Genomic DNA, 27528 nt, shown 5'->3' on the forward strand with positions numbered 1-27528 from the left:
GACTGTGCTTGTTAACCAAGTTACTCGTTCAGCAAAACAAGATTTCCCATAGGAAATCATTGCAATGCAGACGATTCGTTCCACAACAAGTTAAATGTCCCATCCTGGTCCCCTATTCTGTCATTCCACACATGCACAAACACGTACAAATACACACAAACACACAAGCACGCACATATTATATGCTCACCTTACCTTCCGTTGCATCGCCGGTCTCCTGGGATTTGCTGTTCTCTGGTACGGGGCCGGGCTGTGTATCAAGTTACCATAACGACGAGGGAGGAACGTCCGCGGCCAGAGCGCTGACGTCAAAGGCAGAGCCGCTTGCCTCTGATTGGCTAGCGCGCTGCCTTTAAGTAGCGTCTGACAGGAAGTTCCTGCTTCGTCGCTATGGATGCCGATGCACAGCCTGGAGTGGAGCAGAGCGGCGAACTACAGGGCCCAGGAGGCCAGCGATGAAACGGAAGGTACACTATATTATATTATATGCTCACCTTACCTTCCGTTCCATCGCAGGCCTCCTGGGTCTTGTAGTTCGCCGCGAGGACGTCGTGATGTACCCGGGAACTACAAGAACCATGAGGCCGGCGGTGGAACAGAAGGTAAGGTGAGCATAATACTGTATGTGCGTACGTGCGTGTGTGTTTGTGTCTGTTTGTGCGTACAAGTGTGTGTTTGTGTGGACTGCAAGTGCGGGTTAGAGCACGGTGGATGTACGGAACCAGAAGTCTGTGCAGTAAGGATTTCGCTCGTAAAGCAAAGCTTTCTCGTAAATCGAGTTACAAATTTACAGAAAGCTTTGCTTGTTAAGCGAAATTCTCGCTAAGTGGGTTACTCGTTAAGCGAGGTTCCACTGTATATACTGAACACCCTCTTACCGTATGCCACTGCCCATCAGTGTACTTTTCTTTACTTCTCAGCCGATGTGTTTTTCCACGGATGTTCATCATAAGGACGAATCGGGCGTTGGAAACAGAAAGAGACAATGAGGAGGTTCCTGGCTCATCTGCCACAAAGAACAGGAGACCATTGGAAGAGTTCAGACGAACCTCCATGGAAAAGTGGAACCTAATGTGGATGGGAAACAAAAGGTAAACATGGCTGCAGCTAAAATAGAGAGAGCTACAATCAGTGGTGTAGACCCTAGTGTTTGACAAGGTCTGCTTGTCTTTGTTTCATTGAAGCCATTTGGTGAATTCAAAAAAGTTAATTTTTTTTCTCATTAATGTACACTCTGCACCCCATGATGACAGAAAAAAAAACAGAAATGTAAAAATTTTTGTAAATGTATTAAACAAGAAAAACTGAAATATCACATAGTCATAAGTATTCAGCCTCTTTGCTCAGACACTCATATTTAAGTCACATGTTGTCCATTTCCTTGTGATCCTCCTTGAGATGGTTCTTCTCCTTCATTGGAGTCCAGCTGTGTTTAATTAAACTGATAGGACTAAATGAAGATCATGAGGTCAAAGGAACTGCCCAAGGAGCTCAGAGACAGAATTATGGCAAGGCACAGATCTGGCCAAGGTTACAAAATAATTTCTGCAGCACTCAAGGTTCTTAAGAGCACATTGGTCTCCAACATCCTTAAATGGAAGGAGTTTGGGACCACCAGAACTCTTCCTAGACCTGGCCATCCAGTCAAACTGAGCAATCGTGGGAGAAGAGCCTTGGTGAGAGGTAAAGAAGAACCCCACGATCACTGTGGCTGAGCTCCAGAGATGCAGTAGGGAGATGGAAAAAAGTTACACAAAGTCAACTATCACTGCAGCCCTCCACCAGTCAGGCCTTTATGGCAGAGTGGCCCAATGGAAGCCTCTCCTCAGTGCAAGACATATGAAAGCCCGTATAGAGTTTGCAGAAAAACACATGAAGGACTCGCAGACTATGAGAAATACGATTCTCTGGTCTGATGAGACGAAGATAGAATTTTTTGGTGATAATTCTAAGCAGTATGTGTGAAGAAAACCAGGCACTGTTCATCACCTACCCAATACAATCCCAACAGTGAAACATGGTGGTGGCAGCATCATGCTTTGAGGGTGTTTTTCAGCTGCAGGACAGGACGACTGGTTGCAATTGAAGGAAAGATGAATGCGGCCAAGTACAGTGATATCCTGGAAGAAAACCTCTTCCAGAGTGCTCTGGACCTCAGACTTGGCCGAAGGTTCACCTTCCAATAAGACAATTAGCCTAAGCACACAGCTAAAATAACAAAAGAGTGACTTCAGAACACGTATGTGACCATTCTTGACTGGCCCAGCCAGAGCCCTGACCTAAATTGAGCATCTCTGTAGAGACCTGAAAATGGCTGTCCACCAACATTCACCATCCAACCTGATGTAACTGGAGAGGATCTGCAAGGAAGAATGGCAGAGGATCCCCAAATCAAGGGGTGAAAAAGGGAATTTTGTTTACTTACCGTAAATTCCTTTTCTTCTAGCTCCTATTGGGAGACCCAGACAATTGGGTGTATAGCTTCTGCCTCCGGAGGCCACACAAAGTATTACACTTTTAAAAAAGTGTAACCCCTCCCCTCTGCCTATACACCCTCCCGTGGATCACGGGCTCCTCAGTTTTGGTGCAAAAGCAGGAAGGAGAAAACTTATAAATTGGTCTAAGGTAAATTCAATCCGAAGGATGTTCGGAGAACTGAAGACCATGAACCATAAGAACAAATCAACATCAACAACATGTGTACACAAAAGAACAACCAGCCCGAAGGGCACAGGGGTGGGTGCTGGGTCTCCCAATAGGAGCTAGAAGAAAAGGAATTTACGGTAAGTAAACAAAATTCCCTTTTTCGTTGTTGCTCCATTGGGAGACCCAGACAATTGGGACGTCCAAGAGCAGTCCATGGGTGGGTAAAAGAATACCTCAATAAAAGGAGCCGAAAACTCCCCCCTCTTACAGGTGGGCAACCGCCGCCTAGAGGACTCGCCTACCTAGACTGGCGTCTGCCGAAGCATAGGCATGCACTTGATAGTGCTTCGTGAAAGTGTGCAGACTAGACCACGTAGCTGCCTGACACACCTGCTGAGCCGTCGCCCGGTGCCGCAAAGCCCAGGACGCACCTACGGCTCTGGTAGAATGGGCTTTCAACCCTGAAGGAAGTGGAAGCCCAGAAGAACGGTAGGCCTCGAGAATCGGTTCCTTGATCCACCGAGCCAAGGTTGACTTGGAGGCCTGAGAGCCCTTACGCTGGCCAGCGACAAGGACAAAGAGCGCGTCTGAACGGCGCAGGGGCGCCGTGCGAGACACGTAGAACCGGAGTGCTTTCACTAGATCGAAAGAGTGCAAATCCTTTTCACACTGGTGAATTGGATTAGGGCAAAAGGAAGGCAAGGAGAGATCCTGATTTAGATGAAAAGGGGATACCACCTTAGGGAGAAATTCCGTGACAGGACGCAGAACCACCTTATCCTGGTGAAAAACCAGGAAGGGGGCTTTGGATGACAGCGCTGCAAGCTCAGACACTCTCCGAAGTGATGTGACCGCCACCAGGAAGGCCACCTTCTGAGAAAGACGGGAGAGAGAGACATCCCTCAGCGGCTCAAAAGGCGGCTTTTGAAGAGCCGTCAGAACCCTGTTAAGATCCCAAGGTTCCAACGGACGTTTGTAAAGTGGGACCATGTGGCAAACCCCCTGCAGGAACGTGCGGACCTGCGGAAGCCTGGCTAGACGCTTTTGAAAAAACACGGAGAGCGCCGACACTTGGCCCTTGAGAGAGCCGAGGGACAAACCCTTGTCCATTCCAGATTGTAGGAATGAAAGAAATGTGGGTAAAGCAAACGGCCATGGAGGAAAACCGTTATCAGAGCACCAGGATAAGAAGATTTGCCAAGACCTGTAATAGATTTTGGCGGACGTAGGCTTCCTGGCTTGTCTCATGGTGGCAATGACATCCTGAGATAACCCTGAAGACGCTAGGAGCCAGGACTCAATGGCCACACAGTCAGGTTGAGGGCCACAGAATTCAGATGGAAAAACGGCCCTTGTGACAGCAAGTCTGGGCGGTCTGGAAGCGTCCACGGTTGATCCACTGTGAGATGCCACAGATCCGGATACCACGACCGCCTCGGCCAGTCTGGAGCGACGAGAATGGCGTGACGGCAGTCGGACCGGATCTTGCGTATTACTCTGGGCAGCATCGCCAGAGGGGGAAACACATATGGCAGTCGAAACTGCGACCAATCCTGGACCAGAGCGTCCGCTGCCAGAGCTCTGTGATCCTGAGATCATGCCATGAAGGCCGGGACCTTGTTGTTGTGTCGTGACGCCATGAGATCGACGTCCGGCGTTCCCCAGCGGCGACAGATCTCTCGAAACACGTCTGGGTGAAGAGACCATTCCCCCGTGTCCATGCCCTGACGACTGAGAAAGTCTGCTTCCCAGTTTTCCACGCCCGGGATTTGAACTGCGGAGATGGTGGAGCCTGTGACTTCCACCCACTGCAGAATCCGCCCGACTTCCTGGAAGGCTTGACGACTGCGAGTGCCGCCTTGGTGGTTGATGTAGGAGACGGCAGTGGCGTTGTCCGACTGGATTCGGATCTGCCTGCCCACCAGCCACCGATGGAAAGCCAATAGGGCTAGATATACTGCCCTTATCTCCAGAATATTGATCTGAAGGGACGATTCTATTGGAGTCCAGGTTCCTTGAGCCCTGTGGTGGAGTAAAACCGCTCCCCAACCTGACAGGCTCGCGTCCGTGGTGACCACGGGCCAGGTTGGGGGGAGGAAGGATTTTCCCCGAGACAGAGATGTGGGTAGGAGCCACCACTGAAGTGATGTTTTGGTTGCAAGTGAAAGAGAGATGTTCTTGTCGAGGGAAGCCGAACTCTTGTCCCATTTGCGAAGAATGTCCCATTGGAGTGGCCGTAGATGGAATTGCGCGAACGGCACTGCCTCCATAGCTGCAACCATCTTCCCCAGGAAGTGCATGAGGCGCCTTAAGGGGTGTGACTGACTCCGAAGAAGTGACTGCACCCCCGCCTGCAGAGAAAGCTGTTTGTCCCGCGGTAGCTTGACTAACGCTGGAAGGGTATGAAACTCCATCCTGAGGTAAGTCAGTGATTGGGTCGGCGTCAACTTGGATTTCGGGAAATTGATGATCCACCCGAACTGCTGGAGAGTCGCCAGAGTGACGGTAAGACTTCGTTGACACGCCACCTGAGAAGGGGCCCTGACTAGGAGATCGTCCAAGTATGGGATCACCGAGTGGCCCTGAGAGTGCAGGACCGCCACGACGGATGCCATGACTTTGGTGAAGACCCGTGGGGCTGTCGCCAGGCCGAAGGGCAATGCGACGAACTGTAGGTGTTCGTCCCCGATGGCGAAACGCAGGAAACGTTGATGTTCGGGTGCGATCGGCACATGGAGATAAGCATCCTTGATGTCGATCGATGCTAGGAAGTCTCCTTGTGACATCGAGGCGATGACCGAGCGGAGAGATTCCATCCGAAACCGTCTGGTTCTCACATGTCTGTTGAGCAGCTTGAGGTCCAGAACGGGACGGAATGACCCGTCCTTTTTTGGCACCACGAACAAGTTGGAGTAAAATCCGCGACCACGTTCCTGAAGGGGAACGGGAATCACAACTCCTTCCATCTTTAGAGCGTCCACCGCCTGAAAAAGTGCGTCGGCCTGTGCGGGGGGTGGGGAGGTTCTGAAAAAACGAGCTGTAGGTCGAGAGCTGAACTCTATCCTGTAACCATGAGACAGAATGTCTCTCACCCATCAGTCTTGAACGTGTGGCCACCAGGCGTTGCCAAAGCGGGAGAGCCTGCCACCGACCGAGGATGTGGCTAGATGAGGCCGAGAGTCATGAGGAGGCCGTCTTGGAGGCAGTGCCTCCTGCGGCCTTTTGGGGGCGTGACTTGGACCGCCACGCATAGGAGTTCCTCTGGCCTTTCTCCGGCCGGTTGGACGAAGAGGACTGGGGCTTGGCGGAGGGACGAAAGGACCGAAACCTCGATTGGATTTTTCTCTGCTGAGGTCTCTTAGGTTTGGACTGGGGTAAGGAGGAGTCCTTTCCCGAGGATTCCTTAATAATCTCATCCAACCGTTCGCCAAACAAACGTTCGCCAGAAAAAGGCAAACCAGTTAAGAACCTTTTGGAAGCAGAGTCTGCTTTCCATTCGCGCAGCCACATGGCCCTGCGGACTGCCACGGAGTTAGCGGATGCCACAGCCGTACGGCTAGCAGAGTCCAGGACGGCGTTCATGGCGTAGGACGAAAATGCTGATGCCTGAGAGGTCAAGGAAGACACATGCGGAGCAGAATTCCGCGTGACAGCATTAATCTCAGTCAGACGTGCCGAGATTGCTTGGAGAGCCCACACAGCCGCAAAGGCCGGGGCAAAAGACGCGCCCGTGGCCTCATAAATAGACTTCACCAAGAGCTCTATCTGTCTGTCAGTGGCATCCTTCAGGGATGAGCCATCGGCAACAGACACAACGGACCTAGCAGCCAATCTAGAGACTGGCGGATCCACCTTGGGTGAGTGTGCCCAGCCCTTAACGACTTCAGGTGGAAAGGGATAACGCGTGTCAGAGTGCCGCTCTGGGCTTCTGGACAGCGTCCCTGACGTTAGAGTGATCAAAGAACGTATTGCGTGTACGTTTGGGGAATCGAAATTGGTGTTTCTCCTGCTGAGAAGCCGACTCCTCTACAGGTGGAGGCGGGGGTGAGAGATCCAACACCTGGTTGATGGACGAAATAAGATCATTTACTAAGGCGTCCCCCTCAGGGGTATCAAGGTTGAGGGCGAAGTCAGGGTCAGAGCCCTGAGCTCCCACGTCCGCCTCGTCATCCTGAGAGTCCTCAAGCTGAGATCCAGAGCAGCGTGAGGAGGCCGGGGAAGAGTCCCAGCTAGGCCGCTTAGCCGGTCTGGGACTGCGATCCGGGCAGGAGTCCTCCGCCTGGGACCTAGGGGCTATCCTGGGAGCGCGCTGCGGCGCGGACCGAGAAGGCCCTGGAGGAGACAAACTAACAGGGGCCGGGGCCTGTGAAGAGCCCGGTCTGGACTGCAATGCCTCAAGGAGCTTAGATGACCATTTGTCCATAGACTGTGCAATGGATTGAGAAAGTGACTGAGAGAGTTTCTCCGCGAAAGAGTCCAATGACGGTGCCTCTGTCCCTGCAGCCTGCTCAGGAGGAGCAGGGGGATCTACATGAGCCGAGGGGCCCACAAGTGCCCTAGGCTCCGGCTGAGCAAGCGTGGCAGGAGTCGAGCATTGATCACAGTGAGGGTAGGTGGATCCCGCAGGCAACATAGCCCCACAAGAGGTACAGGCTGCGAAAAAAACCTGTGCCTTAGGGGTTTTGCTCCTTGTGGACGACATGCTGTAAGCAATAAGTGTCCCTTAGGAGAGCGACCACTGAGGGTATATGGGAAAGGGTTATACAGCCGTTCCGAATATATATATATATATATATATCACGGCACCCTAGGGGAACCAGCACCGGGTGACCGGTGTGGCTTACCAACCGCTGGTGTCCTCCAGATTCCCTGTCGTGGGTCCCCCGGAGCTGTAGAGTTGTGCAGCTGCAGCATGCACCGGCAGAATGCCAAACATGGCCGCCGGAGCTCTCAAGGGGGGAGTGGAGCCATGGGCGGCGCCAGCCAAAGGCGGGAATCTGGAGGCCCCATAGTGGTTAATGAGAGGGGAGGGGAGACATGCAAAGATGCTCCAGCCCTCTGTCGGTAATCCCGCCCTTAACCCTGACAAGCAGGCCCGGGGGCGGGATTTTTCGCGACTAGGCCGCAATGAAGCCGGGGACTAAATTTAAGGCCGTGCCCGACAAGCAGGCACGGCCGGCGCGGAAGTCCGATGAAAAAACAACGGACGGCGCTACTGGGGAGAAAGGCGACCTCTCTCCCCGTACCGTCCCCCCATGGGGACACAGAGTACCTTGAAGGTGCAGGGCCCGGTCCCTGGGGATGAAAACGCTCCGGTCCAGCAGGTTCCACCAGGGGCTGCGGATGGAGCACGGTCTCAGCAGGTGAATGACCAGTGAGGCTCCCACTTCTCCCAGAGCCGCATAAGGGATGGTGAAGGAGACGGCATGTGGCTCCAGCCTTTGTACCCGCAATGGGTACCTCAACCTTAACAACACCGCCGACATAGTGGGGTGAGAAGGGAGCATGCCGGGGACCCCATAGGGGAACCTCTTTTCTTCCATCCGTCATACTATGTATGAGAAATCTTTTTTTTTTTTTTCTTTCTATGAGTGGATGTGTGCCTCCTTCCACACAAAGCATAAAACTGGGGAGCCCGTGATCCACGGGAGGGTGTATAGGCAGAGGGGAGGGGTTACACTTTTTTAAAAGTGTAATACTTTGTGTGGCCTCCGGAGGCAGAAGCTATACACCCAATTGTCTGGGTCTCCCAATGGAGCGACAAAGAAAAACTTGTTGCATCATTCTCAAGAAGACTCATGGCTGTACTAGCTCAAAAGGGTGCTTCTACTCAATAATGAGCAAAGGGTCTGAATACTTATGACCATGTGATATTTCAGTTTTTCTTGTTTAATAAATTTGCAAAAATATCTACATTTCTAGATTTTGCTGACAAGATGGGGTGCAGAGTGTACATTAATGAGAAAAAATGACGTTATTTGAATTTACCAAATGGCTGCAATGAAACAAAGAGTGAAAAATTTAAAGGGTCTAAATACTTTCCTTAATCACTGTACCTGGACCGGTGTCCATTCCTATCATGACTTATAGCACATACCTGTCTTGAAAGGAACCAGGAACATTAGTGAATTCCAGGTGGCTGGATGAAGATCCCCCAAATCTTAACGCGCCCTTCAAAGGTTTTGGAACATGACAGGTTGAGTTTTGTGATTGTCGGTGTCCCAACAAAGCTAACTTTCTCTGCCGCGCCTGCAAAAGTGGAAATATTTGTAGTCACTGGAGAAAAGGGACAATGAGATAAAGGTTTAGCTGACCCTTGAGCCTCTATACCTTCATTTTAAGTTTATCCTTCCGCACTAACGCTCTGATCTCTTGGGGACGTTCCTCGGGAATTTGGTCACATTTCATGGTGACATTTACACTACGAAGGTTCTGCTGCAGATCCAGAACCATCTGAGGTCCAGTGATCCTATAGTAACAGTGATGTACAAGTGGTGGTGGGGTAAAGAGATTAACAAGTGGAAAGCTTATTACAAATTAATCATGAAATATATGACTTTAGGAAAAGCCTGCCACAAAATTAGCATACGTGTCCTTAAATGCTCTGTGCTGCTGAGTTTACACCTTTTGATTTACACCCTTCAGTCAAAATCTAACCTTTTTACAAAGACATTGCTGATGCAGCCACTGAAGTTGCTTGGTGTGGCGCTATCCTGTGCCCCTCCGAGGAGTAAATTGCTGCTGGGGCCATCCTGTCGTCTTCTTCTGCCACCCTGAGAGCGTTGCCCGCTCTCTTGTAGTTCATCATCGACATAAAGCCGCAACCTAAGCAATGAAATTTGTATCAGGCACTAATGCATTGACTGAGAATTTCTCCCATGGTTAGTATGTCATTTATTATAAACCGGAAGAAGAGCTTGCAATCTATTCTTCCATGCGCTGCACTGTATTAATGGGATACATATGTATAGCTTATAATACTGTATTTGGCTCAGTCGTACCCATTCTTGTCATTATACAGTGCCATGTAATGTCTAGATCCATCTGAATATGACGTTTTGGATGTTAGCCGAGTGGCCAGAAGCTTCACCGATAAATGACCATCTTGGACAGCAACCTGGCACAGTCCTTCCTGCAGAAAGCAGAGAAACATGGGAATTCATACAATGGCAACCAAGGGACCATGATATTAGAATACTTCATTACAGATGGCAGGACTACTCACATCGTTAGTATGGTGGTACATCAGGCCATTATTCTGACTTGTCTGGAAGCCAAAGCCAGCATAGAAGTCATCTTGGAAGTTGGGCACATTCCTCAGGTTCATGCTCAAAAATCCATGTCCATTAAACTGAACAGACCTTGCAATCTGTGTGGAAAAAGGAAATAACAGCAGCCATGAAAATCAAGATCTACAGAGATGTCTATCATAGGGTATGAAGTCCTAAGAAACTCACCAGGAGGTCCGAGGTGCAGCCGTAACTCACTCCTGTCGTGTTCATCCTCTTCAAATCTACGTACTTTCCTAAAGCCTTGAGCCCCTTCATACAGCCTCTGATGGAGCCTCCGCTGGGGAAAGTCTCCTTCAGACTGGGAACAATAGAGAAGACAATGAACCTTAAGCTGGGGTCACACTAAACGACAGCGACAACGACGTCGCTGTTACGTCACCATTTTCTGTGACGTAGCAGCAACCTTGTAAGTCGCTGTTATGATCGCTGCTTAGCTGTCAAACAGCAGCCGAAGCAGCGATCATAACGACAGTGCTGCAACATGTGCAGAGAGCAGGGAGCCGCGCACACTGAGCGCTGGCTCCCTGCTCTCCTAGCTATAGTACACATCGGGTTAATTACACGATGTGTACTGCAGCTACATGTGCAGAGAGCAGGAGCCAGCACTGGCAGCGTGAGAGCGGCGGAGGCTGGTAACGAAGGTAAATATCGGGTAACCACCTTGGTTACCCGATGTTTACCCTGGTTACAGCTTACCGCAGCTGCCAGATGCCGGCTCCTGCTCCCTGCTCGCTTCATTTCGTCGCTCTCTCGCTGTCACACACAGCGATGTGTGCGTCACAGCGGGAGAACGACGACCAAAAAATGAAGCTGGACATTCAGCAACGAGCAGCGACCTCACAGCAGGGGCCAGCTCGTTGCTGGATGTCACACACAGCGACAGCGACGGGACGTCGCTGCAACGTCACAGAAAATGGTGACGTAGCAGCGGCGTCGTTGTCGTTGTCGCTGTGTGTGACACCACCTTTACTGTTGGGGGATCTGGAGGAAGCACAATAGTGGTGACCCTCAAATCTATAGATTCCGCAGGTATACTGGTTTTCACTGATGGGGCGCTGTGGTATAAAGGAAATAAAAGCAAGCAGAAAGTTTGAGCTGATCAACTCACCCCTCTGGAAGTTTATCAGTGGGAAGACCCCCAAGATAGAAGAATCGTGACGTCTCCAGGCTCCCACCATCATATTCCACACTAAACACATTCAACCTTTCGAATCGCACAAATATTCTTTTCTTCCCGCCAATCACGGCGACTATCACCTGGATCTGGGGAAGAAGACCGACAAAAGCATGAGAAAAAAATATGGTGGCTCACATCGTACAAAACAAATAGCTGAGAATTAGCTGTTACCGCTTTAGAGGTGGAGGTGCTGACAAACAGCGGCGAGGACTCGATCGGCTTCGCTCTCTCGGTTCCGCTTCCGATATTGTAATACAGGGCGAGCTGACCGTCCTGGGCCGCCAGGCACACAAACTGGTCCTGAAAGAGGAGGAGAGGACATTGATGGCTGGCTCATTAGTTCGCAGGTTCAGGTTGTGCCTATAGTAAATTCAATATGCATTTCTCAAAGAATCCTCAAGAAAAATGAGAGGCCAAAACTCTATTGTGCCAATGGATCCACACATAGATTAGCCCTATTGTTTGTTGGGGCTAATCTGCACTTTTTAGATACCTGTACTTGTGCCTGTATTAACATAAAACGTCTATGTTCACTTCTAGTACATAGACCAATTCTTCAGGTTTGGAAACCATCAACAAGCATGATGCCAGACACATGCTTCACAGCTTAAAGGGAACCTGACAGTCAATCCACAGGCAGCATGCATCAGACACTGGTTATATGATTTCAGCCATGGATGTTTAACTATGAAATGCTGCGGCGTTTAAGAAAAAAGAAGTTTAAAAGCCGCTGGGGACAGAACTGGGCCCCGTCCCTTCTCCCCACCTGCTGCCAGTGACTGACAGGTCTCTCCTGATACACATATGCAGGGAGAGACCTGTCCCTCCAGGGAAGCAGGTGGGGTTAAGCTGCTGGGGACCTTTCTTTTCTTCTAGTCTTCCGTGCGGATTTAAAGGTATGTTTTATTCTGAAATGCCGCTCAAACATAACCTGCTGAATTCATGCAGCCAGGATTGTGGAGCAGGCAGCACGTATCAGCGGTCAGGTTCCCTTAAATGGAACCCCTAAAATACATGGGGCTCTTACTTTTGCTACATCATATTACCGGACACCGTGGTACAATGAATATACAGTGCCTTGCGAAAGTATTCAGCCCCTTTGAATTTTTCAACCTTTTCCCACATTTCAGGCTTCAAACATAAAGATAAAAATTTCAATGTTATGGTGAAGAATCAACAACAAGTGGGACACAATTGTGAAGGTGAACGAAATTTATTGCTTATTTTAAACTTTTATAAAAAATAATAAACTGAAAATTGGGGCGTGCAATATTATTCGTCCCTTTTAAGTTAATACTTTGTAGCACCACCTTTTGCTGCGATTACAGCTGCAAGTCGCTTGGGGTATGACTCTATCAGTTTTGCACACTGAGAGACTGAAATTCTTGCCCATTCTTCCTTTGCAAACAGCTCAAGTTGAGGTGAGGTTGGATGAAGAGCGTTTGTGATCAGCAGTTTTCAGCTCTTTCCACTGATTCTCGATTGGATTCAGGTCTGGACTTTGACTTGGCTATTCTAACACCTGGATCCGTTTATTTGGGAACCATTCCATTGTAGATTTTGCTTCATGTTGTGGATAATTGTCTTGTTGAAAGACAAATCTCTGTCCCAGTCTCAGGTCTTTTGCAGACTCCAACAGCTTATCTTCAAGATTGGGCCTGTATTTGGCTCCATCCATCTTCCCATCAATTTTAACCATCTTCCCTGTCCCTGCTGAAAAAAAGCAGGCCCAAACCATGATGCTGCCTCCACCATGTTTGACAGTGGGGATGGCGTGTTCAGGGTGATGAGCTGTGTTGCTTTTACACCAAACATATCGTTTGGCATTGTGCCCAAAAAGTTCGATTTTTGTTTCATCTGACCAGAGCACCTTCTTCCACATGTTTGGTGTGTCTCCCAGGTGGCTTGTGGCAAACTTTAAACAACACGGTTTATGGATATCTTTGAGAAATGGCTTTCTCCTTGCCACTCTTCCATAAAGGCCAGATTTGTGCAGTGTACGACTGATTATTGTCCTATGGACAGACTCTTCCACCTCAGCTGTAAATCTCTGCAGTTCATCCAGAGTGATCATGGGCCTCTTGGCTGCATCTCTGATCAGTCTTCTCCTTGTTTGAGATGAAAGTTTGGATGGACGGCCGGGGCTTGGTAGATTTGCAGTGGTGTGATACTCCTTGTATTTCAATATGATCGCTTGCACAGTGCTTTTTGGGATGTTTAAAGTTGTGGAAATCTCTTTGTAACCAAATTCGGGTTTAAACTTCTCCACAACAGTATCACGGACCTGCCTGTTGTGTTCCTTGGTCTTCATGATGCTCTCTGCACTTTAAACAGAACACTGAGACTATCACAGAGCAGGTGGATTTATACGGAGACTTGATTACACACAGGTGGCTTATATTTATTATCAGTCATTTAGGACAACATTGGCTCATTCAGAGATCCTCAATGAACTTCTGGAGTGAGTTTGCTGCACTGAAAGTAAAGGGGCCGAATAATATTGCACGCCCCAATATTCAGTTTATTATTTTCTACAAAAGTTTAAAATAAGTAATAAATTTCGTTCAACTTCACAATTGTGTCCCACTTGTTTTTGACTCTTCACCATAACATTAACATTTTTATCTTTATGTTTAAATTCTGAAATGTGGGAAAAGGTTGAAAAATTCAAGGGGGCCAAATACTTTTGCAAGGCACTGTACTTCTTATAATGTAACTTACTAGAAAAAGTTCTGTTCAGATATTGAGCAAGCAGGGAATGCTGAGAGATTTCAGCTGTGAGGGATAAAGAATAATGATTGCAGCTCTGGCTCGACCTGCTGATATCAGTGCGATCAGCTGCCCGTCTATTGTGAATGGCGGCCCCTGACCCCTCACTGACAGTGAGATCCGACATATTTAGGAGTTTGAGAGTGGCAGGGGACTAAGGGGAAATAGATGACTATCTAGTGGGTATGGGGGGGGGCCTTTACTGCTTGTAATACAAGATCAGATACAATGTATTCACAAAAAGACAGATGGAGTGTCATATGGAGGACGCAGAATTTCAGTCCAGATATTTACCTCCCCTCCAAGGAAGAAGATTATTCCATTGTAAGATACTAAGCGGACATCCAGCTCAAACCTCTTGACTCCAGGAAGGGTCTCCAGCCTAACTTCAGCGTATCCTGACCCATCAAAGTAAGATCCATCAGTGAGCCAGGGATCTCCTGTAGACTTAGACCTGGAGAGAAAACATGTCAGATAAGTCCCAGGAAATCAGGGGCAGAGAACAAGGACAGAATTGTTAAAGGGACTCTCTGTGCAAAACTTCTACACATTATGCTGGGGAGCGAAGTTTGACACTCAGGTTCTGCCTTTGATGCTCATTGATTCCTCTGGTCATCCTCCACCCCTTCAGGTCCCGCTCCATACATAACATAAGTATTAGCTTTATCTTGAGTGTCCCTATATTATTAAAGTAAGGTGAATGGAGCCCATGAAAAATTTGGTATTACACCCTAAAATGTTATTAAATTTAAGCGGTTCTGTTGCCAAATTGTGGACTTCCCTCATTTTATTACCAGGCCGGAAAACTTTTATAAAGGATTATATACACGTTGTGAAATGGATATTCAAAGAAAGCTCATCAGCCTCATCAGGGCTAAGGGGTACTTTGCACGTTGCGACATCGCTACTGCGATACCGTCGGGGTCAAATTGAAAGTGATGCACATCCGGCGCCAGTAACGACGTCACAACGTGTAGAGCCTAGATGCGCCGATAAACGATGGCAAAAGCGTCGTAAATCGGTGATCTGTGTAGTGTCGGACATTTTCATAATGTCACACCAATAGGAGATACGATGTTGTTCCTCATTCCAGCAGGCAGCACACATCGCTGTGTGTGAAGCCACAGGAGTGAGGAACATCTCCTTACTTGCCTCCACCGGCTATGCGGCAGGAAGGAGGTGGGCAGGATGTTTACGTCTCACTCATCTGCGCCCGTCTGCTTCTATTGGCCGCCTGCTGTGATGCCGCACGACCCGCCCCCTTAGGAAGGAGGCAGGTCGCCGGCCAGAGCGACGTCGCAGGGCAGGTAAGTGCGTGTGAAGCTGCCGTAGCGATAATGTTCACTATGGCAGCTATCACAAGATATCGCATGTGCGATGGGGGAGGGTACTATCGCGCTCGGCATCGCTAGCCGATGCTAGCGATGTCGCAACGTGCAAAGTACCCCTAAGAGTTCAATTTAAGTTCTGACTGGTGCACCTGGGACAAGGCTTGTCCTTTGTTGTGTCCAGCTGGAAGGTTCTCTCAAAGTCATACAGGCTGATAGGCTTCTCGTTCAGAGTGTCCAGTTCAATGCATCCCTTGAAGGTGGGAAAGTTCAATGCTGAAGGCGGCTGGAGACAAAAGATAGAAAGTGAAAAATTTAATTAATGAGAACAAAGATAGATATATAGAGAGATAGATACATGATGGTTAATAGATAGATACATGATGGATAATAGATAGATACATGATGGATAATAGATACATGTTGGATAATAGATAAATACATGATGAATAATAGATAGATACATGATGAATAGATAGATAGATAGATAGATAGATAGAAAGAAAGATAGAAAGATAGATAGATAGATAGAAAGAAAGATAGAAAGATAGAGAGATAGACTACACATTACATCCTACATCGTCTGCTGCTGTATGGCATTCATGACACGTGGCAATGATAGAGGGGGATTTACCTTGAATTCTGCTGGATACCCTCCTACATAGAACACGACTCTCCGGGGGTCCAGGTTGAGAAGACCCTGCTCACCACTGGCTGTACTATCTCCTTTGATTTCATGTAAGCTATCCTTTGTTACAAAGATGGACATCTGTGCATACTGCAGGATCCTGTCAGGGAAGAAGAAGGCAAGATGAAGATGGCAGATCACCTGCTATCCATAACAATGTGCGACATGAATCATTCAGAAGCCACAGAGGAGTCTGCTTCCCTCCATGACACCTTACGTAACACTGCGGATAACATATTCTCTCAGTTGTGGTCCATTTTCCATTTTGTCAGTTGGTGAAAGTCACATACATTACAAAGACTTCTTTCAGAAAGTTTTCTTTTTCTTTACTAGACTAAAGTTTCAAAAATCCACTGGCCACCCATACTTATAGATGTTACTATCGTGTTTCCCCCGAAAATAAGCCCTAGCAGGATTTTTTTGGGCTTTATGGAGTATGCTTAAAATATAAGCCCTACTCCAAATTATTAGTATTATTACTCGCCCGAGGATCACACTGTATTATTACTCGCCCGAGGATCACACTGTATTATTACTCGCCCGAGGATCACACTGTATTATTACTCGCCCGAGGTTCACACTGTAGTATTACTCGCCCAAGGATCACACTGTAGTATTACTCACCCAAGGATCAAACTGCAGTATTACCTGTCCAAGGATCAAACTGCAGTATTAATTGCCAGAGGATCAAACTGTAGTATTATTCGCCCGAGAATCACATTGTAGTATTATTCGCCTGAGGATCACACTGTAGTATTACTCGCCCAAGGATCACACTATAGTATTACTCGCCCGAGGATCACACTATAGTATTACTCGACCAAGGATCACACTATAGTATTACTCGCCCGAGGATCACACTATAGTATTACTCGCCCGAGGATCACACTATAGTATTACTCGACCAAGGATCACACTGTAGTATTACTCGCCCGAGGATCACACTATAGTATTACTCGCCCGAGGATCACACTATAGTATTACTCGACCAAGGATCACACTATAGTATTACTCGCCCGAGGATCACACTATAGTATTACTCGCCCGATAATCACACTGTAGTATTACTCGTCCGAGGATCACACTATAGTATTACTCGCCCGATAATCACACTGTAGTATTACTCGCCCGATAATCACACTGTAGTATTACTCGCCCGAGGATCACACTGTAGTATTACTCGTCCGAGGATCACACTGTAGTATTACTCGCCCGAGGATCACACTGTAGTATTACTCGCCCGAGGATCACACTGTAGTATTACTCGCCCAAGGATCACACTGTAGTATTACTCGCCCAAGGATCACACTGTAGTATTACTCGCCCGAGGATCACACTGTATTATTATTCGCCCGAGGATCACACTATAGTATTACTCGCCCGAGGATCACACTGTAGTATTACTCGCCCAAGGATCACACTGTAGTATTACTCGCCCGAGGATCACACTGTAGTATTACTCGCCCGAGGATCACACTGTATTATTATTCGCCCGAGGATCACACTATAGTATTACTCGCCTGATAATCACACTGTAGTATTACTCGCCCGAGGATCACACTGTAGTATTACTCGCCCGAGGATCACATTGTAGTATTACTCGCCCAAGGATCACACTGTAGTATTACTCGCCCGAGGATCACACTATAGTATTACTCGCCCGATAATCACACTGTAGTATTATTCACCTGAGGATCGCACTGTAGTATTACTCGCCCGAGGATCACACTGTAGTATTACTCGCCCAAGGATCACACTGTAGTATTACTCGCCCGAGGATCACACTGTAGTATTATTCGCCTGAGGATCGCATCGCAATTCTCGGACTGCCTGTCTGCTCTCCTGACCTGAACATGAAAGCTTGTATTTTTATGCAGCTATCACTTTCAGGTCAGGAGAAAAAACGGACAGTCCTAGGACTGCAATGCGATCCTCGGGTGAGTAATACGGCTGTTTGCCTGCACTCAATCACTGATGTCGGCGCAGAGGAGTGTATGGGATTTATGGGAGAGGGAAGAGGTCAATATTGCATTAACTTATGTTTGACTAGCCAGCGCGACTACATTTTCCAGGGCTTATAGCAACACAACGGGACAACATAAAGTAATAAAAAATACATTATCCTGAAAGTCCTGCTCAAGCCTATTTTAGGATATTAGGTAAATATAAGAAATCCCCTGAAAATAAGCCCTATCACATCTTTTGGAGTCAAAAAGTAATATAAGACCCTGTCTTATTTTCAGGGAAACACGGTAATACAGATAGGCCCAGAAATATTTGGACAGTGACACAAGTTATTTTACTTGCTTACTAAAACATATGGAAGATACAGTTATATAATTCCATATGGGCTCAATGTGCAGACTCAGCTTTAATTTGAGAGAATTCACGTCCTAATTGGAGGAAGCGTTTAGGAACTTAAGATCTTTAACCCCTTCAACCCCAGGCAATTTTCCGTTTCTCGATTCCATTTTTTCCTCCACTTCTCCTAAGAGCCATAAAGTTTTTATTTTTCCACCAATATAGCCATACGAGGTCTTGTTGTTTGAGGGATGAGTTGTACTTTTGAACGACATCATTGAATCTGCCCCATTTAGTACTAAAAAAAACAGAAAAACATTCCAAATGCAGTCAAATTGCAAAGAATAAAGTGCAATTCCGCAATAGTTTTTTTTTTTATTTACCATGTTCACTATATGGTAAAACTGAACTGTCAGTATGATTCTCCAGGTCAGTATCCATTTGCAGAACAGGAAAGGAATACAAAAAGATATCCAAGGAATTGATAATGCCAGTCAGCAGTGTTCAAACTGTGATTAACAAATGGAAAATCAGGGGCTCTGTAAAAACCAAATCACAATCAGGTAAACAACAAAAATTGTTTGGGATGCAAAATAACATCAGCTGAAATACAGGACTCACTGAAAACTAGCGGTGTGGCTATTTCAAGATGCACAGTAAGGAAGCATTTGAAGAAAAATGAGCTGAATGGTTGAGTCACCAGAACAAAGCCATTACTGTCCTACAATACGCCAAACAGCGCAGAGACAAGCCTCCAAACTTCTGGAACAAGGAAATTTGGAGTGATGAGACAACAATCAAACCTTTTGGCTACATTTTGGTCACATGTCGAGAGGTGTGAACAAGGCCTATGATGAAAGGAACACCATTCCTACTATAAAGCACGGAGGTGGATTGCTGATGATGTGGGGATGTGTGAGCTACAAAGGCACAGGACACTTGGTCAAAGTTAAAGGAAAGATGAAGGCAGCACATTATCAGCAAATACTAGATGCAAATTTGCACTCATCAGCCCAGAAGCTGCGCATGGGACGTACTTGGACGTTCCAATATGACAACGATCCAAAACACAAAGGCAAGTCGACCTGTCATTGGCTACAGCAGAACAAAGTGAAGGTTCTGGAGTGGCCATCTCAGTCTACTGACCTCAATATCATTTTGCCAACTGGGGAGAACTCAAGTGTGCAGTTCATGCAAAAAAGTCCAGGAATTTACCGGAACTGGAGGCTTTTTGCCAAGAAGAATGGGCAGCTTTACCATCTGAGAAAATAAAGAGTCTCATCCACAACTACCACAAAAGACTTCAAGCTGTCATTTATGTTAGAGGGGGCAATACATGGTATTAAGAACTGGGGTATGTGAACTTTCGATCAGGGTCATTTGGATATTTTTGGTTGTCATTATGATTTAAAAAGAGAAAACACAGTAGTTTGACAATAAATGGCTTCACCCAACCACTAACCATGAGTGGAAAAAAATATTTTGTGTTATCATTCATATTCTCTGAAAAAAGGCCAAGAAAGCAAACAATCTGCTGGGGTATGTAAACTTTTGAGCACAACTGTAGATGGATAATGACCCAAAACATACTGCAAAAGCAACCCAGGAGTTTAAGAAGTGGAATATTCTGCAATGGCTCAGTCAATCACCAGATCTCAACCCCATTGAGTTGCATTTCACATGCTAAAGACAAAATGTAAGGTAGAAAGACCCACAAACAAGTAACAACTGAAGTCAGCTGCAGTAAAGGCCAGGAAAGCATCACAAAGGAGGAAACCCAGCGTTTGGTGATGTCCATGGCTTCCAAACTTCAGTCAGTGCAAAGGATTCTACAAAGTATTAAAAATGAATATTTAGTTTCTTTGTCCAAGTACTTTTGAGACCCTGAAATGAAGAGTCTTTGTAGAAAAATGGCTGAAAATTTTAAACCATTCACAGGAATTTTTCATTCAATTACTTAAATTAGGCCTTAAAGTCTCCACTTCAATTGTATATCAAATGTTTCATTGTAAAACAAAAGATACTGGCATACAGAGCCTAAATCATGAAGATTCGGTCACTGTCCAAATATTTCTATACCAGTTTGTACTTACCTGCACCATGGCATCTGGAAAAGATCACAATAAAGTCTCCAATGCAGGACTAATGAATATTTACATCAATTGTTAAAAGGCTTGTCCAATGAAGATATTACCAGACAGGAGTACAAATTGCCTCTTTGGAGAGGAAGAGGACTTGAACTCTAGTGCCACCTTCTGTAAGTACAAATCCTAAAAGTCAATACTGACCCTTTAACGAGCCTCGCCATGTGACTTAGGAGAAAAGCCAAACCAGATTCTAAATTTGCAGATACAGTGTAGCACAGTGTTTTGGGGTATTGCCCCTTGTCAGTGCAAATTGTAAGATTTGATACTTTGCACTGATGAGAGGTAATACCCCGAAACACTGTGTCTGCAAATTAATATTCTGGTTTGGCTTTCATCCTAAGTCATGTGGCAAGGCTTGTTAAAGAGTCAATATTGTATAAATACCTGCAGCTACGTCACGCATTTGAATCGCAGAACAGAATAACACCAATTGTTATACAGTCAGATAGTGTAATGAATATATTAGGGACGGCAGGATGTATATTGATGGTCTACGGGGGACTTCTGTCCATGTCGGTTGGGAGGCAACAAATTGGGGCATATGCAAGGCGGGTGGAAGATTTGGGAGAAATTGGGGAGGAGAAATGGGAGTCTATTTTGCAATATGTCATCAAAATATCTCTGAGCGAGGCAAAACGGCTATCGCAATTATATGTTATATACAGAGTATATAGAACCCCCGTGTGGATGAAGAAAGTGGGAGTGAGAACAGATTCCAAGTGTCCAAAATGTACTGTGGAAGAAGCCGGGATCATGCACATGTTGTGGGAATGCCCGTGTTTACAAGGGTTCTGGATCACAGTGTTATATTTAATTCAATCAGTGATGCAAGTGGACCTACCCAGAAACCCGCTGGGGTGTGTGCTGGGCTATGTGGATGAAGTGGGGAACCCGCTGGTGTGTGTGCTGGGCTATGTGGATGAAGTGGGGAACCCGCTGGTGTGTGTGCTGGGATATGTGGATGAAGTGGGGAACCCGCTGGTGTGTGTGCTGGGCTATGTGGTTGAAGTGGGGGCGGATGAACAAGAGAAACTGGCAGTGGCACGATTGTTGTATGCAGCAAGGAAACTAATTGCCTTGTATTGGCTATCTGAAAAAGCACCGACACGTAAGGAATTTGTTGAAAAAGTGAATTATATTATTTATTTGGAGAAAAATGTTTATATTAAAAGGGGAAGGAGAACTCAATATGAGAAGATCTGGAGCAAGTGGCTGGACTTTCCAGGATTAGCGTCATTTGATCTACTGAAAGATAGGATATTTAGACTATAGGTAGGAAAGGAAAGATCGCAGTGGCTGAGAAATAAGGAGGGCAGGTCATTATGTGAAGAGGGATGCAGAGAGTGGAGGGGTGAGACTTTCGACCGGAAGAGGGTGGGGGGAGGGGGAGGCGAGGGTGGGGGGAGGGGGAGGGGAGGGGGTATGTGTGAGGACTACCCTCACAATTTGTTGTTATGTTTATGAAAGTTTTAAAATGCAATAAAAATGTATCTGATTTAAAAAAAAAGAGTCAATATTGACAAGTTGACAAGTAGGATAGCTACTTCCAATAGGTTGGCACTAGAGTTCAATTCATCTTGCCCTCTGAAGAGGCAATTTGCATGAATTTCCCAGAGGAGCATTGCATGGCTCATAAGCCTAATCACCCAGGTATGCAAGACAGGTCACTCTCCCCAAGTAGAAATGTTACCCCTTAAGACACCAGATAGTTGATATTGTATTTCCCCGAAAATAAGACAGGGGCTTATATTCTTTTCTGCTTTGAAAATGCACTAGGGCATATTTTTGGGGGTGTCTTATCATCGGTGACTCTCCTGAGCTGATTGTAACAGATGCGTAGATATGCACACTGCCATCCTTAGCTGAGCAGAGTACCCGATGATTGTGATATGATCCTTGGACTGGCAGTACCGGTAATACATGAGGCAGAGTATGGGTACAGCGCAGGACTCAAAGCGGGAGTACAGGAGAGGAAGGCGAATATTCATTCTCTTAATTAGCCAGGGCTTGGAGCAAACAAGGGGACAATACAAGATATGTACAAGCCCTATTTCAGGATACTAGGACTTATTTTTGGAGTAGGGCTTATATTTCAAGCCTACTCCAAAAAGGCTGAAAAACACTGCCAGGGCTTCTTTTCGGGGTAAGGCTAATTTTCAGGGGAAACACAGTAATTTATTATTCGGTCAGACTACTGGGACTCGCACCAATCAGCAAAATGAGTCACTTTTATCCAGGTTACAATCAGCAGTGCTCATGCTTAAAGGGAACCGGTCACCAGTTTTGGGGCCTATAACCTGCAGCCACCACCAGTGGGCTCTTATATACAGCATTCTAACATGCTATATATAAGAGCCCAGGCCGCTGTGTATAATGTAAAAATGACTTTATAATACTCACCTAAAAAGTCGCTGCAGTGGAGTTGGGTCATATGGGCATCTTCGTTCTCCGGTGCCAGTGCCTCCTCTTTTGGCCATTTTTGCCGTCCTTCTTCTGAAGCCGGGGTGCATGACGCGTCCTACATCATCTACACTCGCCGGCATTGAGGTCCTGCACAAGCGCACTTTGATCTGCCCTGCTCAGGACATATCAAATTATTGTAGCGTGCATGCAGGGGCAGTCTTTAACCTTTCTTCGAGCCTGCGCATTACAGTACTTTGATCTGCCCTCAGCAGAGAAGATCAAAGTGCTTCTGCGCAGGACTACAATGCTGGTCTGGGCTGGATAGAAGGAGGACGGAGATCGCAGCCGAGTGCAGGCGCCGGTCTGGAGAGCAGTGGCACATCAAAGCATTGTAGTGCGCCTGTGCGGGACCGGCGAGTGTGTATGACGTAAGATGCGTCACAGGCTTCAGAAGGAGGACGAAGATGGCCGAAAAAGGAGGCGTTGGCACCGGAGAACAGAGATGCCCATATGGCCCAACTCCACCACAGCGACCGTTTTAAGTGAGTATTATAAAGTTATTTTTTCATTCTACACAGCAGCCTGGGCTCTTATATACAGCATGTCAGAATGCTGTATATAAGATCCCACTGGTGGTGGTCGCAGCTTATAGGCCCCAAAACTGCTGACAGGTTCACTTTAACCTCCGCTCCATTCACTCACTGTGAGTTGCACTTGTTTTTTTCTGGCAACCCCATAGGGAATGAATGGAGTGGTAGTTGGGCATGCACACTATTGCTCCATTTTGATGACGATAAAAGTGCCCAGTTTTGCCGAGCGGTGAGGGTCCCAACAGCCAGACCCCGTACAATCAATAAGTTATCACCAACCTGTGGATAGGTGCTAAGTTATCTTCACTGGACAATTCATTTATGTTCTACTCACCTCTCGATGACGACGGTGACAAACTGCTCTTTGATGTCCTCATTAGCGGACAGGTACGTTGGTTCTTGCTCCCCGAGACGATAGATGCACTGCAGTCTGTTGCCTCTCAAGACCAAGCCGAGGTAGTCACCCTGACCCTGTGCAAGAAAAGCTAAAGTGGTTACTTTTATTAAAAAGGGAAGAAACCAACTGTCACTAGAGCAGGCAGCACACACTTTATAAGGTGTCATAATCCCGTCATTACTGTGACTTATTCTAGTAATTGATTTAGTGACAGGATGAGGTTATGTGACAAATGTATGGACAAGCCCTTTAGAACCTCATAAATAAATCTATACCTCTCTTCCTCTAATCTGGATTTCCACCTTAATCATAGATATTGTTATAGAACTGTCGCCACCGTCCAGTCATTTACATATTGTCATCCTTACATCCTTGTGTCCGAGGAACATCACAAAACGTGTGGGGTCAGCTTCGGCTTGCCGCTTCTTCTTATTCTGTGGGTTGGGGTTCTGGATGTGTAATTTGAGGTAGGTGTGAGCTGCCAGATCAGGAAGATTACTCGGGGTACGTAGCTGCACCCCAGAAATGCCATTAAATTTCACTGGGACCCTGACCTGGAAAGGAAAAAGTGAATGAGAATAATGATCACCTTAAATGTTAGATATACAGTACTTTAGGTAATCAACCAACAGGTCCAGATAAAAGAGAAGTCCACCCTTTATATTTCACCAAGCCAAGATGGAACAATTTCTAATGTAGGATCATTGCTTGGTCATTTATTGATGGGGAGGGGTCTTGACAACTCTGCTCACCTTGCTGGCAGCATCCCGGGCCTGCGAGATGAGTTGTCGGACACGCTGGATGCTGTCCGAGATACTGTTGTTCTGTCCCTGCTGGTCTTCCAGTTTATTCAGCTTGTCCAGGAGAAGAGGAATGGTGTTTTCTAGGTTGGACACTTAAAGAGACAGAGTGTAATTTCAGGCAATTGTTTGCAGGTTGTACTATGTCACATGCCCATCTTCACCACCTAATATTAGGGCATTTGGCCACATGGGACCTGGTCTGACACTTTTGAGGACAGTTTATCGGAAGTTGTTAATTGAAGCCCAGAAATACTGATATCAAATTGTTTGATGTATGGTGTCACCAGCGCCCCATTGTTGGACTCACCAGTGGTTTTGGCATCATCTACAGCCTTGTTCACGTCTTCATTCTTCATGTTTCCATATTTATCCTTCCAGTCATCTAGGTTCTTCTTGATATCGGCCAGCGTGCTTTGCACCCTGGTGGCCGTGTTATTGGCTTCTGCAGCTTTTTCTTTGGCTTTCGCTATCTGATCAGTAACATTATCTGGAAGACATTAAAACAAATAATTGCTAACACACAATCAAGGCCTTCAACGCAAAGAAACAACATTAAAAGGAGCATTCTGGATATGGCAGAAAGTACACATTTCAGACCCTGGTGCCAATGACAGTAATGACATGTAAATCTGATGCAACCCGTGATGGAGGCTGTTGGCGCATATGTGGACAGAACCTTAAAGGGAACCTGACATCATAAAAAAAAGCTATTTGCCTGTAGATACAGGGTTAATATGCTGGTAAAAGCATTAAACTCCTGTGAAGTTTTAATCATTGTGTAATGGCTCTCTCCGAGTACAGCTAATACTCTGCAGATTGCCTGTAGAGCAAGCTGTCAATCAAAGTCCAGGGGTGTACTTACTACCGCTACTCAGAGTATAGTGAGCAATGACTGCAGCAGCTCCGTGGGTGCTTCTGACTAAAAGCCGGTGGCTCATGGGATAAAATCGGTTCATTTTCTCCAGGTAGCCCCAAATTCAGTGGCCGGGCAGCATTGTAAATTTACCTGCGGATTAACCCTATAGCATTTTCCAAGTTGATAGTTTACCTTTAATCTATGCAAGATTAGTTTGTTTCGTAGATGTTGGCGCTCAGGAAGGTGGCATGTGGACTACACTTTGGGCTGCCAGTCGCTCTTGGCAAAAGTGATTTGGTTGCAATATAAACGACTCTTACCTCGGGTCATGCCAATTTTATCCATGACAGATCTCAGGTCGGACTGAAGTTTTTCTTTCTTTGCTTTGCTGTCTTGAAGCTTCTTCTTCGCATCCTGCAGTTTCTTCAGGACATCTGTAGAAGGAGGAGGTCAGCAAGACTCTGAATGACACAATCCGCTAAAACAAATCATTTAAAATGCCCAGTATGTGTGAAATTGGCACCGATCCGACTCTAAACCCATTATCACCAGCTCCGTGAGCAGTAGAAAAATTACTTCTTTTGATAGAGGCAGGCGTCACCCCGTGGATCCTGCCGCTGAGTAAAGTAACAGCGTGGTGTCCAAGGCAGTGCTAGAGGAAAGGCTCCTACAGGTCTAATCATAGTGAAAGAAAACCTGTAGGTGGTGCTGAATTAAGCTTTCTGCTCTGGGGTAAAATGTGGTAATGTACTGAAGCTCCGATGTCTTATACATGAGCATTTATGTAAATGACAGCAATATCACTAAAGCAGGAGTTCAGCATATAACAGGTTACACTCCTACCCAGGCCTTAGTATGTAAAGAGATGCAGAAGCATCTTAGTGCATGGCACGTCATGATAACTGCCCAGGAATGCAGGTATGATGGGCATAACCTATGCCAGGCTAAAGCTCGCTCTGCTTCAAATTGGTAGGCTTTAGCCAGGAAGAGGCATGTCTGATACAAAAAAGATAGGAACTCATCAAAGATAGTACGACATGTTGTGGCTGATGGGCACACATGGGTTGGCCAAATTGTGCCCAAAGTACCTCTATTTTATAAGTATAGTCTATATGGCAGTAACGCAGTTTATATTTCATATATATTCAATATAACTTTCCAAAAAGAAGCAACTGCATATCACCATATCTTATTGAAAGTTTTCTGAACTCACCCCCATTCAGTCCATTTTGGGCAGTTTTGGCGCTATTCTCCAACTTTGAGCTGTTGTCCTTCAATTCTTTCCCTTTCTTCCCCAACTCTTCTGATAGGATGTTCTGTTGAGACATCGCACAGTCAGCACCAATAGTATGTCTTTGTTGTATAATTCCCCAACAATAGCGAGGGTGATACTTAATATTGCTTACTTCCTACTACACAACTTCTAGCCTCTCCTGTAGAGTTTATTATAGAAGCATGGGACCCACCTTATGTGCTTCTCCTGCCACCCGGAGGGCATCCTTTGCAGCTTTATCAGCCTGCTTTATGGATTCAATGATGCTGGAATAAGCATTTGAGGCATTTATGGCTTTTTGGATGAACTCATCCTGGTTAGAGTCTCCAATGGCACTGAGGAAAAATGTAAAATTGTGAATAACACTTTACACGTATGTCTCAATAATCCATAACCAGTTTTAAAGAAGATAGTCTCACTTGGCCAAGTTCTTTGCTACTTGACTGAGAAGTTTTGCATGTTCCTCAGCCTGCTCCACAATGGACAGCTTGCTGCTTGCTGGAGAGAACTTCTTCACCTTGTCCATAATTGGTCCTCTCGCTCCATCTAGTCCAGCTGCCAACTTCTCATATTCCTGAAGGCATCATAAACTAATGCTGTAAACACTCCCTGGTGACCTCGTAACCAGATCCTTTCACCTTCAGGGCCCAAGTACTGTTATTGTTTAGGTGCCCCATCTTACCTCTTTCATTTCATCTATCATTTGCCAAATGTTCGAGACCTGGGCCAAAGCATCTTCTCCCATCTTGATGGCTTCCACCAGCTCTTTGTGTTGTGCCTTCAAGTCATTAACCTTAATCTGTGACAATAAAGTGAAGAAGTCTTAGCATATGAAGGATCACAAGCTCAAGGGAAATT

General features: G+C 46.4%; 1 protein-coding gene across 2 annotated transcripts in view; it reads right to left on the reverse strand.

Annotated features, from left to right (window-relative positions):
* LAMA5 (laminin subunit alpha 5) overlaps positions 1-27528 on the reverse strand; it is a 196881-nt gene that overhangs the window by 10659 nt on the left and 158694 nt on the right. For both annotated transcript variants that reach the window (XM_075350405.1, XM_075350404.1), the window contains 21 exons: positions 27353-27469; positions 27090-27244; positions 26864-27005; positions 26611-26713; positions 25718-25831; positions 24849-25028; positions 24491-24633; positions 24107-24292; positions 23676-23812; positions 15847-16000; positions 15365-15498; positions 14179-14338; positions 11287-11415; positions 11047-11201; positions 10104-10236; positions 9872-10015; positions 9648-9778; positions 9304-9471; positions 8977-9115; positions 8744-8895; positions 879-1068 (listed from right to left, as the gene is read on the reverse strand). In XM_075350405.1, coding sequence (XP_075206520.1) covers positions 879-1068; positions 8744-8895; positions 8977-9115; positions 9304-9471; positions 9648-9778; positions 9872-10015; positions 10104-10236; positions 11047-11201; positions 11287-11415; positions 14179-14338; positions 15365-15498; positions 15847-16000; positions 23676-23812; positions 24107-24292; positions 24491-24633; positions 24849-25028; positions 25718-25831; positions 26611-26713; positions 26864-27005; positions 27090-27244; positions 27353-27469 — 3066 coding nt within the window. The remainder of the gene's footprint in view (positions 1-878; positions 1069-8743; positions 8896-8976; positions 9116-9303; positions 9472-9647; positions 9779-9871; positions 10016-10103; positions 10237-11046; positions 11202-11286; positions 11416-14178; positions 14339-15364; positions 15499-15846; positions 16001-23675; positions 23813-24106; positions 24293-24490; positions 24634-24848; positions 25029-25717; positions 25832-26610; positions 26714-26863; positions 27006-27089; positions 27245-27352; positions 27470-27528) is intronic.

The sequence above is a fragment of the Anomaloglossus baeobatrachus genome, chromosome 5, assembly GCF_048569485.1.
Source record: "Anomaloglossus baeobatrachus isolate aAnoBae1 chromosome 5, aAnoBae1.hap1, whole genome shotgun sequence".
Lineage (NCBI taxonomy): Eukaryota > Metazoa > Chordata > Amphibia > Anura > Aromobatidae > Anomaloglossus > Anomaloglossus baeobatrachus.